Source organism: Gymnoscopelus braueri, assembly GCF_963280865.1.
Source record: "Gymnoscopelus braueri genome assembly, chromosome: 5".
NCBI lineage: Eukaryota > Metazoa > Chordata > Actinopteri > Myctophiformes > Myctophidae > Gymnoscopelus > Gymnoscopelus braueri.
Window position 1 is genome coordinate 1,495,967 of NC_137606.1, and position 17,746 is coordinate 1,513,712.

Genomic DNA, 17,746 nt, shown 5'->3' on the forward strand with positions numbered 1-17,746 from the left:
GCCTACATTGTGAATTGTAATCGTATAGTATTTCTCAGTACTCAGTCACCTATAGTCATCCTCTCTCCCCTCTCCCTCCCACTTCCCTCTTCCTTACATCCCCTCCCTCTCTCCTCTCGTCCTCTCTCTTCTCCTCCTCCCTTTGGTTGTGTGGGTTTGTGTCCCACTGGTGCAATTGTAATTAACACTGTACGGACTCACGCTCCAGTAAGGCCTGCCACTAATTCCACATCCGGGGACCCGCTCCTCTGAGTTTCTTTTATCTCCCACTTCGCAGTTCCATGGACTGTTATTACGGACCCCCAGTTGCAGACCAAGAGTGTGACTGCAGACCGGGCCTCTCCATGGAGCACGACCGTGGATTTCTACTACATTACACAATACCACTACACTGCATATTATATTAACATTCTTATATCATACCATTATATACTGTATAAACATTATTGTTGTACTATATTATATTATCATATACTATCTTACACTAATATATTTGATATTATTGTTATTTCTACTACTTGTATCTCTCTCTGTCTCTCCTCCCTCTCTCTCTCTTCTTTCCCCCCGACACGGTCGAGGCAGAAGGCCCCCACCCTAGAGCCTAGGGTCTGCCTGACGTTTCTTCCAGTTAAGGGGGAGTTTTTCGTGGCCACTGTCGCAAAGATTGCTTGCTCAGGGTGGGACTGTCGGGTCTCTGCTCTACATGTAAAGTGTCTTGAGACAACTTGTTGTGATTTGACACTTTAATAAAATGTAATTGAAATTGAATTGAATAGAACGTGTTGTGATGCGTTCATTGCGTTGTGAGCTTGTAGATCTGCTATTTTCAAAAAAGAGAAAAATAAATCTTAAAAAAAAAAAAAGTATTTGTAATATTTTACAAATCTTGTATGGGGGAGGGTCCCTGGCACAAAATATTTATGGGGGGTCTGTGGACAAATACATATTAATCTGGGGGTCCTTGCCATGAAAATGTTTAGGAAGCACTGGTTTAAACAACATTAGGAAACAAGCCCAAATAAGCAACTACACTTTAGAAACTAGCCCAAAAAACCTCAACCCTACTAATATTTCCAAGAAACTTTACAGAAAAACAAGCCCAATAAGCGTACAAAAAATAGTAAGACCTCACACGCCTCATATGCACATACAAAATTACACAGAAATAATCTTTTGTTTTCCTTGTCTGCTTACTCAATATTTCTCCTCTCATCTCAACATTACACTTCACCCCTCCTTTCTCCACTTAAATTCTCTCCTCTTGCCTTCTCATCTCTCATTGGCTCATTCAATTCCTTTCTCAACAACACAGAGGGCCCAATAAATAGTTGGAAAGATAAAAGGGGGAAAAAATATAACTTTAACTTCTTGTTCTGCTCATACTGAGGAAACCAGCCATAGATGTGTGGGTCACCTCATACAATGAAGTCCTACTATAGTCAAAACCCCAAATGTACTCTTAAGGGCTGTTCACACTGAGCACTATAACTATAACGTTATAATCGTTCTAAGTCAAGTGGATGGCAGTTCTCACCAGCTATAAAAAAAATTATACAATGGTGAACGATATAGTTATAGCTATCGTTATAGTGTCTAGTGTGAAAGGCCCTTTCCACAGGGAAACTAGATGTGTTTGACAGGACATGAAAATAAATAGTTTAAACAATATCAATACACAAACTATGCAAATTCCACAGAGATGGAAAAGTAAGTAAGTAAGTAGGTCAGTGAGGCTTATTGTCATCAGTCAGAGTGCGGGAGTCTATCCCCGTTTCGCAGTGCGCTAGATCCCCGGGAGATGGATTGCTGAGGTGGAGCGCAACACCTACCATCAGCTCCCAGTACTTACCGCACGACTTGCCACACCCAAGCCGTGCTACTCATTCGCTGAGTTGGAGGTACGTGGGATCTAACCCATGACCTTGTGGTCAAGAGGCGAGTTCTCTACTGACTGAGCTAAATATTTGAAAAATATCAAACAAGTTTAGATGTTTTTTTCCCGTCCAAATATATATCAATTTGGGGGTCCTTGGCACGAAAAGATTTTAGAACCACTGGTTTAGAAGACCCTGGCTGTGTGAATGATGCAACCATCACCTATCTTCTGGCTGTCTATTCCATCCAGTCATTATTCATCAACTTAGTGTGAGGCTGAGCATTTCTTATCTCTTCCATCCAGGTAATTCAATCAACTTATGAGCGTTCTCCTCCTCTACCTTTCTCCAATCAACTCAGTCTTCTCCCCCAGACAATACTAATCAATTTCTGTGTATTTTCCGACGTCTGCTGTTAACTCTCTGCGTCTCAGGCAGTGTTAATAGACCACAGAGCGTGAACTCCTGTTGCTCGTCTATTGTGGGCTCCGACCTGCTGAGTTATGAATGAGTATTAACACAAAGCAGCTTACAATTATCTCTCTCACTGTATGATACGTGAGTCAGTGAATGAGAGAGTGTGTGTGAGTTTGTGTGTGTGTGTGCTGCTGCACTGGACTGTGTTGGCTAAATGTGTTTGGCTGTCCAGTCTCCCGAGTCGTCCCGACATCTGACCTGTTAATCGCAGCCTTGTGTCCAAGCTCTCTCTCACCCACACACACATGCAGTATAAACAAATGCAGAGAGAGAGAGAGAGAAAGAGAGGACAGAGAAAGAGGAGAACGTAACAGAGAGGGAGAGAGAGAAATGTACATTGGATAAATACTTATCTAACCCACAGATTCAAATATCCAGACTCCTACTCAGTTAGTACACACACACACACACACACACAAGCCCAGTGTGCTGCACACTGTAAAACACACTTTAAGAAGAGGGGGAGAGATGCAGAGAGACAAAGAACGACAAAGTGGAAGAAAAAGAAAAAAAAGAGTTCCAGATGAAAAGACAGGCTGCTCTACCTTCGCCCACGTTTGAGTAACCCCAGTGAATAAGCCAGTGTGTGTGTGTGTGTGTGTGTGTGTGTGTGTGTGTGTGTGTGTGTGTGTGTGTGTGTGTATAGTCCATGTGTGTGAATGAGTCTGTGTGTGCTGTGAAATGAGCCCCAGCGAGACCAATGAGCGACTCCGATGTATGACCTGATTCAACTACAGCCATATTACTCTGCTACCGTGCATGTCTCCATTCTGTCACTGTCCCCGATCTTTAAAGTGTTGTATAACTGAAAACGACAGCCGCCCCCCAAGGCACATCTAGTGTACCACGTTGTCGCATTTTCTTGACGGTACACGTTCTTTTTAGAACTAACAGTTCTAAAAAAAATAGACAAACCGGCTCAATGTGACAATTCTGAAGGACACAGCCTCCTAGAAGTTACTTCAGAATTATCACTTTAATATCAAAGTACATTTTGAATATGAGTGATTGAGTGTATAATACAACGTGTACACATGACCTCACATAAATCCTGTGTTAATTTAAATTTACCCATTTGTAACAGTGTATAAATGTAACCAAATGAACCCTTACAGGTCTTCCAAACTATCTTTAAAGGTTTCTACATTTGTAAGTAACAGCAATACTTCTCATCCCAATTCCCACTGTTATACACAATATGGATCTATTTAGATTTTTATTTATGTTCAAGCATAGGGCAGGTAAAATACGATTTTCGTCTTCCTGCTCTTTCTCATTCATGGCATGTGTAAAATACATTTTATTGATTTATTACTATATGTAAGAAATCATGTTGGGCACAACCATGTGTGAAACAAATAAAAAATAAAATAAATATTAACTCAGGATTTACTGCGCAGGGTAGAGTGGCTTACTGGGTGCCTATCTGCATTTACAAGTGTATCTCTGCCCCCTCAGTATAGCAGTAATGGGAGCCGCTATAGGGCCTTGTCAACGAAAGAAGATGAATCATTGATGAACAGTAGCTGGAGTCTATCTCATGTCTATGTTTGACCTAGATAAGTAAATTAAATAAATAAAAAGTCTGACTCCGCTTTATTGAATTAGTGAAATTAAATACGGGCTTAGGTGACTGTTGCACAAGAAGGGCTAGCAGAGAGAGGAGTTAAGAGGGGGAAAGGGGGAGAGGAAAGACATTAGAAAGAGAAAAGCAGAGAGAGGGCAGGAGAGAGGGAGAGATAGGGAAACAGGGCAATAGAGAGGGAGAGGGGGTGCATAATAAAATCCTTTAGTGTTGATTTAACACTTTGGGTCCATTATTACTCTCACACTGATGATTTTACAGTAAGTGAGGATGCAGGGAGTGAGGGGAGGGAGAGAGAGATGTACTTCTGTCCTCTTGTTCTCTGGCTCTTCCTTTGAAGACCCAACGTGTGGGAAAAACCTTGTGGCCTCGCGCTGTGCATCCTGCTGCTCCTTTATTGACTAATTATACACTTTACACAATGACAACAATGCACTCGGTGACAACAATGTAATTACACACACACACACACACACAATATGTAATACCCAACAGCAACACACATAGTGGAACCACTCACACACACAGAATAACAATTCAACAGACAGGGTCTGTCTGAGTTTATCCACTTGTTCCATGTGAGAGAACACACACACACACACACACACACACACACACACACACACACACACACACACACACACACACACCCCCCCCCCTTTTGGTTCTGTTCAGTGTCACACACCCCCCACCCCCCTTTGGTTCTGTTCAGTGTCTTGTCTTTCTCAGGGTCCTGTTCCAGTGCCAAGGCCCTCTAAAGGCCCCACAGAGCCCCCCCACCCCCCCACCCCCCCACCCCCCCACTCGGCTGTCCCTTTTGTTTGCCTGTCTGGAATCCACCTAGTGGCTGAGGGGCCTGGATGAGGTAGGTACAACACACACACACACACACACACACACACACACACACACACACACACACACACACACACACACACAATTGGAGGGCTGCCTACAAAATCCTCCTATTCTTAAAGTAGCACTAGTCTTTGGATGAGGCCCTACACACTACATAGTCAAACAGATTAGCATAGCACACACACCACTGTGAAGAGCAATATGTTGGTTGCTTTGGCTACAGGAAGGAATACTAAATCTATACTAATCTTCAGAATACTTAAAGACAGCATTCCCAATTCAAACTATACATATTATTATAATTATAAAATGACTCTAGGTTACAAATTACCCACAACAACTGAATTTCCGCATGGGGATTAATAAGGTTCTATCTATAATTAGTTCTCACAGCTCCAATTGAGGCTTTTAGTAAATGTGTCATTGAAGATTAAAGCTTATCACAACACTTACATTATCTGTAGTTACATATCGTCTCTGTCAGGTGGAAACCTCATATGTCCAAAAATGTTACTTTTCAGGATTCAAATTCAAAAACAGTAAAAGTAGCAGATCCACAAGCTCAAAACGTGTCGCTTTGCGCCGTGTTTCAAGCTTGTGGATCTGCTACTTTTGATACTTTTGTGTGACACTGTAGTATGATTAAGTAAGGCATTCATTTACGAAAAAGAAAAAAAAAAGGTTTTTGTATGACGATTAATTTTCATACAATTAAGCTTGTATGAAAATTTTTCAACATGGAAACGATTATGACAATTATGCAAAATAATAGCGATTATCTCAAATAATCGCGACTAGACGACTTTGTAATAATTGTGACAGGCCTAGGAACACACGCAAGACAGTGGGGCAACAGTAAGCTACAGTAAAGAAAATGATAGAAGAGCTGAGAGGACAGAAAACTATCAATGAGAGAGAGAGAGATGGAGTGGAGAGTGTTACCAGCATGTATATGTCCTGTGCTCTCAGGATAATGCTGAATGGACAGGACCGCTACAGACGTAACTGAGCTATGCAGCACCATCCCACTACACACTGCTGACTGTATACTCACTCACACACACACACAGCACCAACATACATACCCACCACCCGTCTGTCATCCCAGCTAATCAGGTCTGGATTTTCATCATTCCAGGGCCACTTGGCCTTGGTGTCATCAATTCTTTGAAGGCACAAAGGCCAAATGCCAGGGCAGCAAGGCCATCAAATAAATCTACGATTTTTTATTCCACGGAAATAATGAATTGAACTTAAGGGTTAAGGATGATTTTAGTATAACTACTAGTGAAACTAGTGAAAAATAATGTATTGGTATTAAAACATTACCAATATTTGTAAGAACTCCTGAGTCAAACATTCATACAGTACACACTCAACCATAGACTAATCAGAGTCACTGGACTCATTTGAAGATGGCATCGGACAGACAGTTAAAAGTTCAGAATTTCAACAAAAGACACTGGTGACTAAAAACCATATTGACAAGAAAGAGGCAGAGGCGATAAATCAGATGGGTCCACTGTGGCCTCAGGGCAAACATACTGTATAATTTTGAGGATCATAAGGCCAAACTGAGGGGGCACTGTGGCCATGGCCTTCACGACCTCCATGAAATGTCTGCTAATACAAAGGTTTGTTTATCAGACCCAGAAAGAATAATATTTAGTGTGCTGTCAAGACACACTAAAAGAGGAATTTCAATCAACTCACACCTACTCTGACAAAATGACTTATGACTCAGAGGTTGCCAGTTCAAATCCCCAGGCTGAATGTGTGCCGTTCTCTTGGCCACAGTGCGGCACTGGCCTGCATTGCAGTACCCAGTACAAGTCATCTTCAACAGATTGAGTCTAATAAATAAATGAAAAAGAAAACTAACTATTGACACAGACAGTGTCAATAACCCTGCTATGTGATATCCACAGAACGATAACCCAATCTGGACTGGTTAGCTAGCTGTTACTATCAATAACCTTACTCTCTGTAAGTAAATACTTCCCAACCACAGTGCCAAAACAATGCTCTTGCACACCTAAAAGTGATCATGTATCAGTGAGACTAAAGTAACATTATGCTATAAATGTGTGTGTGTGTGTGTGTGTGTGTGTGTGTGTGTGTGTGTGTGTGTGTGAGAGCGCACGAGAGAGAGAATATCTGCACATGTGCAATAATCATTTGTAAGTTTTTGTGTGTTTGTCTATGGGTGTACTGTATGTGTGCATGTTTGCATGGAACTACTGTACTGTATATCTTATGTGTATGTTTGTGTTAGTATCTATGTGTATGTACTGTATGAGGCTGTATTGATCTAACTGCTGCGTGTGTGTGTGTCATGGCTACTGATAAAGCAGACATGTCCCCAGGCAAGGCCAAAGTTTGGTCAACAGTGTCCACCCCAAAGAAAGAGCAATTCTACAACTACTGTATCTACAAGAACAGGGTATGACACACACACAGGAAATATCTTAGCAACCAAGAGCGAAAAGATGAAGTGTGTGAATGTGAATAAAAGGCGTGTATATTTGACCATGGTTTACTGTAGACACATGCGCAGACACTCGCACACACACACACACACACAGATCATCCAAACCCCTTTGTGAATACAGGATATCTATACCTTACACCAGAATACAAACGCATAAAGAAAGCAGCACACATATAATCATACTAACACGTTTTGTTATGTACTGTACACTTGTACGAGTAAAATAATTTCACTCAATCTAATCTAATCATTTCAAATCTTTCACTGCATGACTAATGCTTAATGCCTTGAATGCACTAAGCATTTAACTGCATTGGATGAAAGTCAGTTCTGTGTGCTGCCAGGTGATAAGATCCTACTTATGCACCGATAATGTATGCATGAATTAAGCTGAATACCGTTTGATACGGTTTTCAGCTGTCTCTTTGTTGACATTTTTCATGATGTAAAGGTCATCTCAGCGAATCACAGTGATAATTCTTTGCTCCGACAGTGAATGAGAACCATGGCAGATCAATGTCACCTCCATACGTTTGAACCACGGGATCCTTGAGCCTATTGTCTGCAACCATTTCAATGCTTTTCAGATTGAGCATCACTGAAGATAAGGTACAATTACCACAAAAAATGATTTTGACAGCAAATAGCTGTAGTATGATTTTATTTTAAGAATCTTGAAGTTCTTTGCCTAAAATGACGAGCCCAAAATGGATGCCAGGTTGAAAGTGGTTATAGGACATCTATACAAAATATTTAACCAAAACACAAGAGAAAGAATCGGGTGCACAGACTGGTGACCACACAGACACGACACAGAGAGACTGAGGCATGGCCAGTCTAGGACAGGAGTGCCCGTGGGACTAATCTCATTAAAGCCACGAGTGCACTGCAGTCTGTGTACATGTGTGTGTATATATAGTGCACATCTCCCTGATTACACCAGACAAGCATACAGTGCCCCTGTCAGTTCCAGTAGGACACATAATAACCAACAACCCAATGCTTGCAAACATATAGACATTCCATACAGTATGCCATTACATTGAAACCAACTTGACAACTAACTACATTTACCACTTCCCCAGGAATTGCACTTTTTACAGGTTGAAAATGGGGATAATGGAGTGTTTTCCTTCTTCCACAGTGAAGCTAATATGATGCTTGATAATCTGATACATACGTCTTCCATGGACCTTTTTGCATCCCACTTTATGTACGCCTGCTCTACCTGTATGTAGGCCTACTCGACTACCTTTATGTTTCATGATCCCCCTCTGACAAATAAATCCACCTTGATTCTTGAGTTCCTGATATTTTCCACACTCTCTGTCTGTCAGCCTGTCGCTATTTAACATTAAAAACTAGTTATTCATTCCCTTCATTCACAGAACGTGCAGTGAGTGCAACTGCAGAATAAGCCTAAATGTCAAATGGCCAACAGGCCTAGAGAGTGCTGCCAAAGGTCAAAGCCATAGCACCCAGACAATATCGCTGTGCACTTTTAAATCCAGGCTGGCCATTACATCATTCATTACAGTATGACTTCCAAAGGCTTTTAAATATAAAAACTGTTTTAAGTGCATACAATAAGGTCCCTTCTTTGTTAAGACAACAGGAAGGCTTGGCGAGAGTGAGAGGAAGGGAGTTTTAGTGGGATTCATCCACAGGCCAACAGGGTGGTTCCAGTGGTCAGGGTTTACCCCTCCACCCTCTCTTTAGAGACACCACGTTACCAACATTTACTGCTTGTTTACACCAGCCCTGGAACCAATAACAGCTTCCCCGATGCTGAACCTTGTCCACAGTAAAATCCTGGGTCTTAATTTAACCCATTCAATCCGGGAATGGATCAGTGTAATTTTTCTTGTCTTTGGCAATTCAAAAATAGCAGCTCTGTAGATCAGGTATTTTTTTTTTAAATCATGGAGATTTGTGCAAATATTTGAATTATATTTATATTCTTTAAAGCGTTTAAACATTTGTAACTCAAATCTTTGCTTCGGGGAGGGGGGGGGGCTACCGACATAGCAACAACAAAAAAAGTTAGGATTTATAGATTTATAGAAGATATATTCAAAGATTTACACGATTTTTCAAAAATAGCAGATCTACAAGCTCATAGCGCACTCTGTGCTGCGCTATGAGCTTGTAGATCTGACATTTTTGAATACCCAAAGAAATCTAAAATGACAGAGATGCGTCTTAATGGGTGAACTCGGTGTACAAATGTTTGCACACTCGTGGACAAATTAACAATGAGGATCTGTCTGCGTACGGAAAACAATATCATTTTGCATAGTTTATTGCACTTGACGTATCCAGTAGACTTGTTGTTGCTGGTTTCTCTGGCCCAGCATGCCAAAAACAGCTTCCTGAGAACTAAAGCTCACATGACGACAGAAAGGTCAAAGTTTGCTGCACACACCAGAGGCCTTCGGACAGTTCACATTTTAAAAGGGAAACAACAGGTGGAGAGGTTACTGTTACTGCAGCGCGCCTGATGAGGACTCCTGATCCTATGTACAGTAAATGCACTCATACAGCTACACCAGTGGTACTCAACCTGTGGGCCAGGGCCCACTGGTGGGCCGTGATGATATTACAAGTGGGCCCCCAAATTATTGGTAAAACAACACCATGGGCCCCATTTTGTGCGACCTGGAGGCGTGGCCAATGCTGTTTGGCCACTCAAAATAGCAAAACAGCATTGGCCACGCCGCCGGGTCTTAAGCTTAGTCATAAGACCTGAGACGCGCAAAATAGGGCCCTAAGAATGCAGCGATAATTTAACATTAACATTTTATTTTAAATATATTTTTCTTTAAAACCTTGAAAGTGTGTATTATACTGCAAAATAGAAACTTAAAAGTATACTACGTTAGTTTCAACTGATCCAAGCCAGGACACAATCATTTGATCGATCATTAAAATAAACATGCTCTGAAAATGTCCATCGGCTGTCGTGTTAAGTGGTCAGATGGGTGGGCCGCCAACGCTTTTGAGGTTTTTCAAGTGGGCCCTGATCCAGAGAGAAGGTTGAGAACCACCGAGTTACACCATGGATGGACAGTGTGTTTGGTACATGACTTGTCATGCTTATGAAAGACATGCTATGATTCCAGTCTACGTGCATAACAAAACGTGTTATGTCATCACTTTTAATAGCCGCTAGGCTAAAAGCTTCAGCTGACTATGCCGTAGAGCATTTTATATAGAGTGACTCATGAAACTCGCGGCGATGACACCTACAAAACGACTAAGTGTGGCCACCTACACTGTCACCGCCTCGCTGTCGGAAGTGTTGCTCAAGCCACACTGTGCAAATGAAAAGGGTAGGTTTACAGAGCACAGGGAACCGGTTAACAGCAAGAATGACTTTTTCTTCCATTTATGGAAAGGAGCAGGAATTGTGGGGAGAGAGACTGGGAGTGGAAATGGTGCAACAAAGCATGTGATTGTGGACGATTCACTGCGTCATTGGAGTGCGGAAAAAAGTTGAAGCCAGCTCAACTTTCTTTCGCAGCGCGTCATGCAGCGATAAGTGCCGGCCGTCACTTTGTAGTTTCATGTCACTGGCTTCCTTTTAACCACTTAAACCCTATATGGTTGAGCACAGTCCCTCAGGGCTCAATGCTAGTAGTGTCTTTACTGTTTTGTGGGGAAAGCTGTGGCTGAAAATAGCCGATCGACAAGCTTACAACGTGTCGCAGCGTTGCAACTTGCAAGCTTGTCGATCTGATATTTTCCCCGCAACACGGATGCTGGGGTTTAAGTGGTTAAAATGACTTGTAGCCTGTTGCTTTGACACTAGTGAGAACGCAACATTACAATACATGCAGCAACACAATAAGCTTCAACTCTAAAATCATAAATATGTTTTTTTTTAAAGTAAATACTTCCCAACCACAGTGCCAAAACAATGCTCTTGCACGCCTAAAAGTAATCATGTATCAGTGAGACTAAAGTAACATTCTGCTATAAGTGTGTGTGTGTGTGTGTGTGTGTGTGTGTGTGTGTGTGTGTGTGTGTGTGTGTGTGTGTGTGTGTGTGTGTGTGTGTGTGTGTGTGTGTGTGTGTGTGTGTGTGTGCGTGTGTGTGCGTGTGTGTGAGAGAGAGAATTCTGTGGTTGTTAATGCCTTATTCTTGTTTTCAGAGATCTTTTAATAGTGTACCTTTAAACTGTATCATTTGATCACACGCTCTCTCACACAGACATGTACAATGTGCACAAATACAGACACACACTTACCTTCTGTAGGCTGGTTGGGTTAAGTTGGGTTTTATCGATGATCTTAATTGCAACCTGGGGACAGAAAAGGAAAGAACATTACAATGACAATCAAAAATAAATATTTTGAAATCCATACTACATATGGCTGTGATAACAGGAATTGCAATGCAATGTATTACGTGCATTACACTTCCATTTCAGATATTGAAAACTATTCTCAGTCTACGTTTTTAACTTTTGTTTTATCTCCATTGAGCACCTGGTTGATCTCTGTTTTTCTCTGCAAATATTGTCAACTTGATGACAAATTGTAGACAACCCATATAAAATGTTTGAACGCATACGTGTTCACATCAGTGGGACCAGTGGAATGAACCCCTGCAGTATAGTAAACGTTGGCAGTACTACATTTTTCGTAAATTAATGCCCTACTTGATCATACTACAGCCAGGCATGCAAACAGCCCAGAGGTGAAAAAGATGACAACATGTTGTTTTCTTTCGGGTCAGGTGTCACACAATTGCCCTATTTGGGTTCAAAAAGGTGACTGTAGCTGAAAAGTGACACTTTTGCATGTCTGTACAGCGTCACACAAAAGTATCAAAATAAATAGCAGATCTACAAGCTTGAAAAGCAGCACGTTTCAAGCTTGTAGATCTGCCTTTTTTTTTTTTGAATTCCAAAAAGTAACAGTTTTGGACATAATGAGGTTTCCACCCAACAGAGACGATTTTAAATAGAACAATACTCGGTCATAGAGTACACGAGGTGACCTAAAATAAGGGCTGGGCATCTATGAAAAGACAATAGACACAAATACGATATTATCCTCACAATATTGATAGAGGTATTTAGTAAAAAAACATATTGTGATATTTGATTTTGTCCACACATGCTGGGATCCACTGAACAAACCACACAGGCAGTATATAATAGACTTAACAATTTGCTGTGACCGGGTCAAAGTTAGCATTGTAAACCAACAATATATCATTTTTTTTCCTTTATAATGACAGACAGCAGAGCTCACATGATCTAGCAAAGAGGCAGAGGGATGAAGTCTACTGAGCCTCAAGGACTTATCAACTTAGTCAATGTAGGTCAAGACTTTATGAGCCTGACAGGCGACAATGTGTTTGAACAGAAAATTTCAGACACGCACAGACGTTAATAGGTAGGCACACACACGCACGTACTGTACATTACTACAGTACATAACACAATGCAATACAATCCAAATGCACACACAGACACACACACCCTCACCCATGCATCTCAAAACTCAGCATGCAGCCTCACTGGAAATGATTTCAAACTCATTTTGAAATAATTTCTGTACTTTCAGAGCCAATCATACAGATGCGCAAAGCACTTATAAGTAGTCAATCTCAGACAAAACATATTTTTTCATGTAATTATAGCATGAATTTACACAATTAAGGGATGAATTGTGATTAATGCTGGAAGATTTAAGGTTAATCTCAATATTACGAAAAATGTATGACAGGCCAAAGTTACACCAAGTTGATAAGACCAGACTCACTTCTTTGCCAGTCAGTATGTGGCGTGCCAGTTTGACCTTGGCGAAGTTGCCCTTGCCAATGGTTTTGAGCAGCCGGTAGTTCCCTATGTGAGGCTGTTCGTCGGAACACAAGGCGATGGAGTTCCGACATCGTGCACCTAGCGACCGGCTCGACCAACCGGTACCTTTCTCTGAACGGCTGGCCGACAGGGAGGTATGCTGAGGAGACAAAAAGAAGATAGATAGAAAGAGAGATCATGAGTATAGCAAAACAACTGTTTGTTTTGATTGAGCGGCAAATTAAAGGATTTGTCATCACAATTGTGAAATTCGGTCGCAGAATGGCATCAACGCTATACATATTTAATAATAAAAAGGGGGAAACAAAACAACTACAGAACTATAACAAATTACAAAAAGTATGCAGAAAACTACTGTATGACCAAGGAAGGGGCATAGGACAGTTGAGCAAGGCATAATCCCTCAAGGTACTTCTCTGAAAACTAGGATGAGTTCTATTATAGAAGGTTGTATTTTTGTTAAAATAAGTGTTAAATATCTCTATATATTCCAATAGTAATCATTGCTATAGTGCCTGTTCAGTAACAGGGGTCTCCCCATCTCTCCAGCTTTTTAGTCAACAGAAAATACATATTCAGGATATGATACCAATTTGATCCCATCAGGAGAGAGAGAGCATTCATACAGGATGCAAGATAAACAATTGAAATTGGAAGTGAAGAAGAAACAAATAAACTCAAAAAGAGCAGACAAAATTGGAACACTATAAAATTGTTTATGAATGGGTTCTCTCTACTGACTGGGTGAAATTGGCAGCCACCCTGAATATTTATTTTTAGTTTCCTAAAGAACTGGAGAGACAGAAGACCCCCCTGTTACTGAAGAAATACTCCATATAGCACCGATTATAGATATATAGCGCTTTAACCTTTTTACAAAACACATCACTTGAGTTTACAATAATCTTTGGCATCAACTATTCTAGGCATGTCAAAATAGGCAAACATTCAGTTCACCTCGAAAAGCACATCTACAAGCTCACAACAAGTATTGAAGATAAAAGGGAGGGGTTTAAGTGGTTAGGACACAAACTTTAAAACAGACAATTTCTTTACACAACTGCACACTGCAATGTTCTACAGACAGAGATAGAGTATGCGTCACACAGACAAAAACAAAGAAAAGATATACACAAAGCAACAACTGAGAGAAAAGAAGACAGAGGAGAAGTGAAAAAGCGAGTGTACATGTAAAAGTGCAAGGCTTCCTAAATGTCACCCATGATGACCCCCACAAAGCCAGCATTCCTCACATGTGTGAGGTCATTAGTGGGAGACACGTGACATGGGACAGGAGAGGCAAGTTGGCATAGCCTCATTGATCTGCCTCTTCACCAATAAATGGCAGATATATTTCATTAAAATCTTTAGCATCAGCAATGAGAGATTTTAATATGGATATTTGAGACTAGACTCCAATTAATGAATATATGCAAAGCAGGGCTAAAACCATGGGCTATGGGTTTATGACTGGAACCCAACAAAAGACACATTTGTTTTTTGTTGTTGTTTTTCCTCATGATTTTCTATTATCTAAGGCTTCAAACTGTTCAAAGACCACTGTGACTATAAAATATTCAATAATACATTTGAGACATCTGTAGTGGGTTTGGAATCCAGCACACAAACACATAAGGAAGTCGAGGAAACAACAGAGATATATAACAAGTTCACTTCGGAGGATCATGGACTCCAAGTGCCTGATAGACACAAACGTATGCCAAATGTATGCTGCACACTGAACATAGTAGCTCTACAACCCAAGGATGCGACATGTTGTGGGCTGGTAGATCAGCTATGTTCGACACGCGACACATCATACCACGTATAAACCGGGCTTTACTGACACAACCTGCCAAGAAGGATACTGATATAGAGAGACTACTGTATATCAAACCATGTTATTATGATAAACTACTGTATATAGACTACTGATATTATCTGATGCTGACAGCTAATCATTGATCCAGAAGGTTGTTGCTGCCTCTCAGTAAACAGTCACTTTCACAAGCTCCAAACAGGGAAGTGACAGAGCTCAGTGGCAGTCGGTGGTATTTAGGGCAGACTGATAGCGCTGCTCTGTCAGTAATCACCTTGCAACATGGTGTTAACAAACCAGTGGGTTTTCAACTCCAATGCTGGGGATACAGACTATTCCTTGTTTTCTATTCTACATTCGACAGATGGTTAACTAAATTCACTTGTTGTCTCGGGTCTAAACCAGTCCCTGAATAAGGAAACTGCTAGGGAAACCAGCAGTACTTTGGGTTTGCAGAACTGGCTCTGAGAACTACAGTGCTGGAGTAGGGATAACATTTTATCTTACAATGGCATTAAACTTCCTATCACGCCAGATTGATTGCTTGTCATCAATGTAATCAGCTGATTACTCTGCCTCCTGAAGACTGGCCTACTTGAGGATATAAAAGTAGCTCAGACAATAAATTTAGACTTCCCTCGGTCCAATAAATCACTACGTCATTAAGCCATCGGTGGAGCACTACTGTTTTAACAGGGGCCCCACAAGGGAAATACAGATTAGACATTTAAAAGTAGAGGGAGACATTTTAAACAGATTCGAAGATGTAAATCCCTACAGTAAAAGATGCAATAATTGTATGGTGAGGGGGAGACTTTCATCTGAGATAAATAGACCAGGAATCTCATGATTAGTCTTTAGCACAAGCTATTCTCTATTCCCACATGGTTCCCACAGACTGATGACCACACACACACACACACACACTCAGATCTGAGTTTTGATAAGACCACATCACCTTGACATAGCCCTGCTGTGTCCTGTGGAGAACTATCTATCCATGAATAGTACACAGTAGCAGTGAGCTCAGATCACAAGGTCTAGTGACTTTCCCACACACACAGATATTCACACGCTCACACACTTTCACTCTGCTGCATGCATGTGCTGCATCCACGCAACCACACAGCACACACACCATACAGACACAACAACACATCAGCGGACAAAAGACACAAGCTATCGTGCACAGCAAAATCCTCAGTGTTACTTCAACTCTGGGAGCGTACAAATGTAACCAAGTGGACGCGTCCATTGATTGTGGGTAGATTAGGAGTTCATGATTGCCATAAGGGGAAAAAAACTAAAGTTAATACTAGTAAGCAATGTTATTCACTTTAAAAGATGATATAATGTATGAAGTATGCTAATTATTGACATGATAAAGAGTTAAATAAGACTAGACCATACCCGTCGGGGGATATGAGCACCCAACGCGCGCGTCATGGTCCGCTTGTTTCACGGATGTGGCAACACCGATGCTTGAGGATGTTTAGTTTACTTTGACCTTCAAAACATCACTGACAATCAGATGAAAGAGAGCCTTGATGGTAGATCTTCAGATACCTCTTACCATCCTTGCCCTTCTCCTGCACCCCCCCCCCCCCCTTCTCACCTTGTAGTCCATCACTCCCTGCTTCCCCCTGTCTGTCGCTGCATTGCACTCTGACCTCTGCCGTTTTCACAGCTATCCAGGAAGTAGAGTAGAGGATGATGACTGACGGTTGGAAGTGTACCTTAGGATAACTAGCCTCTCTCCCCGCTTCCCTCAGGTCTGATGAGACCTGAGTCACACCTCTTCTAGTCCCCCACCTTCCTTTAATTCTGCCTACTTTCTGCTTTTTGCTCCCCTTCTCATTCCATTCCTATTTGCACCTTTCCCACACCACCATGCAGTCCTAAAGGTTTTATTTTAATTGATAATTTGTTCCCCCCTTTTTACATCTTAATTTTAATAGGATTGCATAGCTGGAATTAAAGATCTTGTTCGGGCAGAACCTGTCTTCTCTTCATATTCAATGTGTTTTTTTTCGTAAATTGATCATACTAAAAACATATCATAAGTAGCAGATCTACAAGCTCGAAACGCGGCGCAAAGCGACACGTTTTGAGCTTGTAGATCTGCTATTTTTGCTATCTTTGAATTTGAATCGTGAAAAGTAACACCCGTTTTCACCCGACAGAGACGATATGTTACATCTCCACAACCATAAATTATACTTTTGACTGTAAAAACAAAAAAAATGACAGATTTTCAAGCGATAAAACGCGACCAAAAATCGGTTATATTTTCTATGAGCTACACTCTATTCAGATTCACATAGTACCGTAAGGCACTTTGGATAAAAGCTGTCCCGAAAAATTCTATGACTCCGTGCCATGGCATTCTGTTGTGCTGCCAACCTCCTCTGCCCCTCCGTCCATAGATACGCCTCCCCTTCTCCACTGTTCTCCTCTCCAACCCTTTTGTCTACCCCTGACAGTATCTTCATCTTCAGTGACCTCGCATCAATTTAGGTCTCACGACCCCCCCGAACCTCCTTCCAGCATCGTCGTCCTCCCCTCCCCCACCTCACATACTTGTATCAAGAACAGCCTATGGATTTACTCTCCCCTCTTTGGCTGCCATGTGGTATTATTCATACATAAGAGGGCCGGGGTGTGTTGTGTGTCATGCAATCCAGGAATTTCGGCTTATCCTGTTGTACTCATCACATGTGTGCGCATGCAGTGTTGGAAAGTAACTAAGTACATTTACTTAAGTCCTGCACTTAAGTACAATTTTGAGGTATTTGTACTTTACTAGAGT

General features: G+C 41.4%; 1 protein-coding gene across 3 annotated transcripts in view; it reads right to left on the reverse strand.

The window, feature by feature from the left end:
* Positions 1-17,746, reverse strand: part of mark4b (MAP/microtubule affinity-regulating kinase 4b) — a 66,443-nt gene that overhangs the window by 31,136 nt on the left and 17,561 nt on the right. For all 3 annotated transcript variants that reach the window (XM_080429008.1, XM_080429007.1, XM_080429009.1), the window contains exons 2-3: positions 13,060-13,257; positions 11,535-11,588 (exon numbers count right to left, since the gene is read on the reverse strand). In XM_080429008.1, coding sequence (XP_080285134.1) covers positions 11,535-11,588; positions 13,060-13,257 — 252 coding nt within the window. The remainder of the gene's footprint in view (positions 1-11,534; positions 11,589-13,059; positions 13,258-17,746) is intronic.